The 6,295-nt window shown below is 37.6% G+C and overlaps 1 protein-coding gene across 2 annotated transcripts in view; it reads right to left on the minus strand.

The window, feature by feature from the left end:
* Positions 1 to 6,295, minus strand: part of RANBP3 (RAN binding protein 3) — a 40,622-nt gene extending 34,327 nt beyond the window's left edge. The window contains exons 1-2 of one of the 2 annotated variants that reach the window (XM_032238490.1): positions 6,096 to 6,295; positions 1,935 to 1,990 (exon numbers count right to left, since the gene is read on the minus strand). In XM_032238490.1, the coding sequence (XP_032094381.1) occupies positions 1,935 to 1,990; positions 6,096 to 6,117 (78 nt within the window). In that variant the 5' untranslated portion in view covers positions 6,118 to 6,295. The remainder of the gene's footprint in view (positions 1 to 1,934; positions 1,991 to 6,095) is intronic. The other variant, XM_032238481.1, reaches the window with a different exon arrangement.

The following is a 6,295-nucleotide window of genomic DNA, read 5'->3' on the forward strand; positions in this document are numbered from 1 at the left end:
TGAGTAACTTTATAACCTGATTTAATAATCACATTCAATCTGCATACAAGAAACTATTTCTGAAACAAGAAGCACGCTTATTTCCCGTTAGGTTCGGTAGCAACTTAGAAGAACCCTGTTGGCACAGTGCTTAGATTGTAGTATTTCAGGCTAACTCTGCCCACAGCCTGGAATTCAATCCTGATGGGCTCTAGGTTGACTTCCAACCTTCTGAGGTCAGTAAAATGAGGACCCAGATTGTTGGAGACAATATGCTGACTTTGTAAATCATTCTGAGAGTGCTATAAAGCACTATGGAGCAGTATATAAGCCTAAATGCTACTGCTAAGTGTTAAGAGGCTTTCATTCTTATCATTTAAGAAGGGCGAATGCAATTTTACTCAGTGCAATTATTTAAGGGAAAATTTAAGAGAAAGGGGTGTACAGAGGCATTTGATATCTGTGAAACTATGTATAAGAAAGAACATTTGAAGTAAACGTTGAAAATGTGGAAAGTAGAATAGAATCTATGTGGTGAACTTGTGAATTGGCCAAAAATGTTTGGTTATTGAATCACAGGATATTGGTGAAAATAAATCTCTTTTCAGATGAAATCAGAACTGTACTTATTAGGGTTTATGGAAGAAGGAACTAAGTAAAAAGCATGGTATTGTTGTATGTGATCACTGGGGCAAGATTATTATATGCAGAGAAAAGGAAAAATAAATAAGCTTCAATTGTTACAAGACTGGATATTTAAATCCATATTCAATCTTGGTGGATGTGACAAAACTGACATATCATATCAGAGAAATCTATAGAGGCGTTTATTAAAGATGGAGCTGGTGTATGGATTATATTATAAAAGTAGAGAAAAATAGGTTGATGGCAAAGGGTTTAATAGCATAAATAAGGGGAGATAGTGAAAAATTTAAATAGTGATTACAATGGTATAAAATAATAATAGTTAATGAATCTATAAGGAAAGTGAAGAGCTAAAATTGACACATTTTTAAATCAGATGTTTAGTGTATTTATAGGTTTATGTTTCTAGATATGTTTAGGTATTGGGATTTTTAACGTTTACTTTATGTGTAGAATTTTAATCATTTATGTAAGAAGAATGCCTGTAATACGTTACTGATTAGCAACTGAACATTTTAATGACTTCTCTTTTAGATGATAGACTGTGGTATCTTCAGAAAGCAGCAAAATATTATTCTTCAAAATCCCTGATAATTAAAATAGGACAGTGCAGAATCTACTCAGTATAGAACTGCAAAATTAAGGAGAAGAGAGTTTCTTATAGGATTTTATTTTTTAAAGTCAAATAATCTGATTAATTGGCAAAAGCATTTGAGGCAAGTCAATAATTTTTTGTCATTAATATTATTTTGTCTTACAAAATCCATTTATAAACCACCCTTGTTCAAGAGCAGATGTACGTTTATTACTAAGGATATGAAAGTCTCATCAATCTATTCTTTTGTGTTTTTTAACCAGCAGATTTCTGGGGGATTCTTCTGTTAGTCATGCACCCAATTTCCCTTCTAATGCTCATATATGGGATGATGGAGTTAGGGAAACCATATCTGCATTGAAAAAAAATGTCAGCAGCAAAGAGAGGTTCCCCCCCCCCCCCCCCAATCTCTTTGCTGCTGTCTAGTGGTAGGATGTCTGCTTTATCCAGATCATATATGATCATCCTAGATGTTGTATAAGTTGAGACACTGCACAAGAGGCCTAAGAATAAAGTACACATTTTGGAACATGACCCAGTTTTCTCGGTAATACAAAAGAAAATCCTTAGTAGATCAATCAACATCATGTTATTCCCATTAGGAACAGGTCTTGAAAAAAAAACTTCTTAGTTATTCCACTGAAGCCTGGAAAAAAAACCCCAACATTCTCTTGTCTCAACTTATAAGCAAGAATAATTCATTAGCCTTCCTTACCTTCTGTGCTTTATCTTTCTGAAATACAAAGACAGGAGGTGCAATGGCTGGCTTTTCTGTGAAGAAATAAATAAAAGAGATCTTATATTGCCTAATATTGAAACATATCACATGCAGTTCTTGCTCTAAGAAATCAATGCTGCTTACTCAATCATCATATCTTTCCCACCACTATTCAGATGTAGATGAAAAATACTCTTAGAGACAAGTCAACTGATAAGCAAGATGCTCATCTCACTGTTACCGAATTCTCTTACAGTTTCCTTAGATATATCAGTAATAGCAATGAAGAAGATAACATCTTTTCAACCAATACATTTTCTTGAGTGAATGAATGCAATGTAAAGCAACTGCCCTCCTATGTTCACTTATGTATCCTGCCTAATTTCTTTAATTTTATATATTTTACTTCTGAAGGATTTGGTCCTGAAAATTGTCTTAGGAATATTTGGAATGGGTAATCAAAGTATTTATTCTTCTTTTTAATTCTAAAGGCTTTGAAGTTGAGTGATTTCAGAATTTTAAAATAATGATGTCTAATTTCAGGTAGATAGACAACATCCAAAATGTGACCACTATTTTATAAATAAGTCTAGTATCCATTGCACTTTGTTCTACTGGATCATGTTTGAAGTACTTCAAAATTATAATCTGTGGTATCATCCCCAGACTCTTTTAGCAGCATTACAGAATACCAGAGCAATCAAAGCTGTTATGAATCTAATGACATAAATAAGAGGTTTATTTAGAAGTGTCGAATATTTCAGGAGGAACAATAATAACTTAACCTAATTAACAACAGCTCTAAAAAGAGACAAGGTAAATTCATGGAAGAGTAAACGTCTATTTGTGGCAGTAATAATAAAATGCACTTGTTTATGAAATGACATTTATAGGCACTCTGAATATCAATTTCTTGGAAGCAACTATTTTCTTGCTTTACTAGTGGGTTTTGTAGAGGCATCAGGTTAACTGTTCTGTGAAGCAGATGTGGGATTGATATGGCAGAGTTTTTCTTATGTTCTAATAAGAACAATATTCTATGACAAGTAAACGCAACTAATGATGAAACACTTGGACAAACTAATAAGATTTATCAATGCTATCACAGCCATTTACAGAACCTCCAATTTCAGACATAACCTATCTTGAAATATTAAAGGCTGAAATCAGAAGAAAGTGATTGTTTCCTAAATGTAATTTGATAGTCACTGAAGGAACTAAGAGGCTAGGCTAGACAAACTTCTAGGATTGATCTGACAAAAAGTGTCTGATTTCTTGAAGCACATGTTATTATGCTTAAAACTTTAAACCACCTAATTTTCCAGATAGATAAGCTTTGATTATCCCAAAATTATACAGTACAGGTATTTCTTGACTAACAACCATTCATTTAGTGACCAAAGTTACAGCAGCACTGAAAAAAGTGATGTAGGACTAGTTTTCACACATAACTGTTGCAGCATCCCCAATGTGATCAAAATTTGGGCAATTGGAAACTGGCATGTATTTATGACAGTTCCACTGTTCCAGGGTCATGTGATCCACATTTGAAACCTTCCCAGTCAGCTTTCAACAAGCAAAGTCAAGGGGGGGGGGGAGGAGGAGCCAGATTCACTTAACAACCAAATGATTCACTTAACAACTGCAGTGATTTGCTTAACAGCTGCGGCAAAAAAGTCATAAAAGAGGCACAACTCACTTAACTGTTTCACTCAGCAACATAACTTTTTGGTTCAATTCTGATTGCAAGCTGAGGACTATCTGCATTATATAGATATGGCATCCACGGGTGGGTGGAAGGCACATAGGGAAAAGAAGCTAATTATATAAATTGATGCTTGTGAATGTGCTGCATATTTTAGTAAGCAAATAAATAAATAAAAGTGTGATATTATTAGCACCTATAGATTCTTTAATTTAGATCTGGAACCTGATCTTCCTGATTGGGCTACTCCTATTTTTTCTAACATTATGGCACTTCTATTTTATTATTATTTTACACAGTTTTAGCCATTCTAACCTATTACTTCATCTAAGAGTTCATGAGAATGGCTTCCTCCATCATAAATTCTTTCCGATTCTGATTGGTCTAGGTCTACATCTATCTTCTTCTCCAACATGCAAAATAATAAGCAATTTGCATAAATTCCAAGGCATTCTTCTACATGCTTCATGATAGGCTGTGGTGATAGCCACTTACTCCTATACATCTCATCTTTGAGCTTGTCCTAGAAATTAGTGGAGAAAGATACAACCAGTGGTAGCCTGGAAGCACTGTTCACTCACATGAGATGTGAGGAAAAAAGCATTTTTCATATACATTTTCAGGCCCTCTCATTGTAATAATGACTTTATAATTTTCATATTCCATTTTTATCACGGGCTGTTCTGCTGTTCTATATTTATAAAGAGAAATAACTGTTCTTCCCCTGCTCAGATGCACTCATATTTTATTCAGATCGTCTAAGATGTGTTAACAAAAAAAAAAAAGAGCAGACAGAAAAACAGTTATGCTTGGAATTGAAGCAAGCCTCATTTGAGATGCTTTACTTTGCTACTTTTAAAAACATGTATATGCCATCATTGGATTAAAAAACCCAATTTTAAAATGTTATAAACTGCCTGGGGATGTTTATTATAACAAGCATAATGGAAATACTGCTTGCAGATTTCCACATGCACATATACATTTGTGACATTATTTTCTTCTCTTTTTTGCTGCCCAAGGGTCAATAGGAATGCAGGGCTAGTTAACCCTTCAATATCTTTATAATTCACTAATCCCCGTTGATTTTGAGACGTAGCTACTATGGGCAGGTTATTGCAAAGAATGGGCTACTGGACCTCAGCTAAGCACTCAATGAATGAAGTGCTTTTACCATTGTTCATTTCTAGCAGTCAGTAGTGTTTCCTACCAATCTATCCACATAAGGTAAAGGTAAAAGTTCCCCTCGCACATACGTGCTAGTCATTCCTGACTCTAGGGGGCAGTGCTCATCTCCATTTCTAAGCTGAAGAGCCAGCACTGTCCGAAGATGTCTCCATGGTCATGTGGCCGGCATGACTAAATGCCAAAGGCACACCGAACACCCTTCCCACCAAAGGTGGTTCCTATTTTTCTACTTGCATTTTTTACATGCATTCAAACTGCTAGGTTGGGAGAAGCTGGGACAAGTAATGGGAGCTCACTTGGTTACGTGGCGTTAAAGGATTCAAACTGCTGAACTGCCAACCTTTCTGATCGACAAGCTCAGCGTCTTAGCCTCTGAGCCACCATGTTCCCATCTATCCACATACATCCAGATAAATTACCATATCCAAACTACTAGAAGTAGCCTAAATATTCAGTTCTTGTAATAACAAGAGTTGACTGGGAAAAGTCAGAATTAAGTCCCCTCTCAATAGCTCCTTCTCAACTGACACACTCTGGTCCTTCAGCCTTAGTGATTGATTGGCTACAATCTCCCTAAATTGATTGCCTTAAATCTCCTTAGCTGATACGACTCTCACATCTGACGTTTCTTAGGGAAACTTAAGGCATATCAGTATCAATTCAGCATAATGGGCAGAACTGGGAAACTTTACAAGCTTGAACTGTTCAAATCCAAGTTCGGAGGCAATTCTTTCACATCTACTTACACGACAAGATAAGATAAGAGGAATAAACAGGATTGATTAGTACATTCTGCCAGGCAGCCGCTTCTGCCATGCCTGCATGCACATACATAACAGCTTTTATGTCAATGAAAGAAAGGAGGAAAAGCCAGCAGAGTTGAACTCTGCTTTTGGGTGATGCGAAATCTCCTCATTCTTATAGCACAGCACTCCACAAATGCTCAGAGGCACTCTCGCCCCTAGGGAAAGAGCCCGAAGGATGGCGAAAGGAGCAGCCTGAGACTGAACTTTTGAGAAAGCCCTCTGCCTATGCTCAGAGGACATCCTCATCTTCGCTACCTAGGGGACCGGGAGGCCGCTCCCTTTGTCCGGCCTGGCCGTAGCCCGCACGCCAGTTCTGGTGAACCGGGCGGTCCCCAGACGGCCACTGAAGATCTGGAAAGCATCCGTCCCAAAGCATCTCGTTCCCTCTCGCTCCACTTAGCCGCTTCTTTCCCATCACTGTTACCACCGCAATCCCCCCACCCGGTCCTGGCCACCTACCTTCGTTGGCCAGGTCCGCCATTTTACTTCCTTAATCACTCCCACAATACACTGCGCCAACGACGGGCAAAGCCGCTCTGCCCGGTCTATGCGCGCTCGCGTAGGAGCGACAGGGGACGCCAAGAGGCATGCGCAAAACCAGGGGGGGTTGCAAGGAGACCGCTTGTAAAAGACAAAAAGGGAGTAGGATTAAAAAAAGG

This window comes from Thamnophis elegans, chromosome 1 (genome assembly GCF_009769535.1).
Source record: "Thamnophis elegans isolate rThaEle1 chromosome 1, rThaEle1.pri, whole genome shotgun sequence".
Lineage (NCBI taxonomy): Eukaryota > Metazoa > Chordata > Lepidosauria > Squamata > Colubridae > Thamnophis > Thamnophis elegans.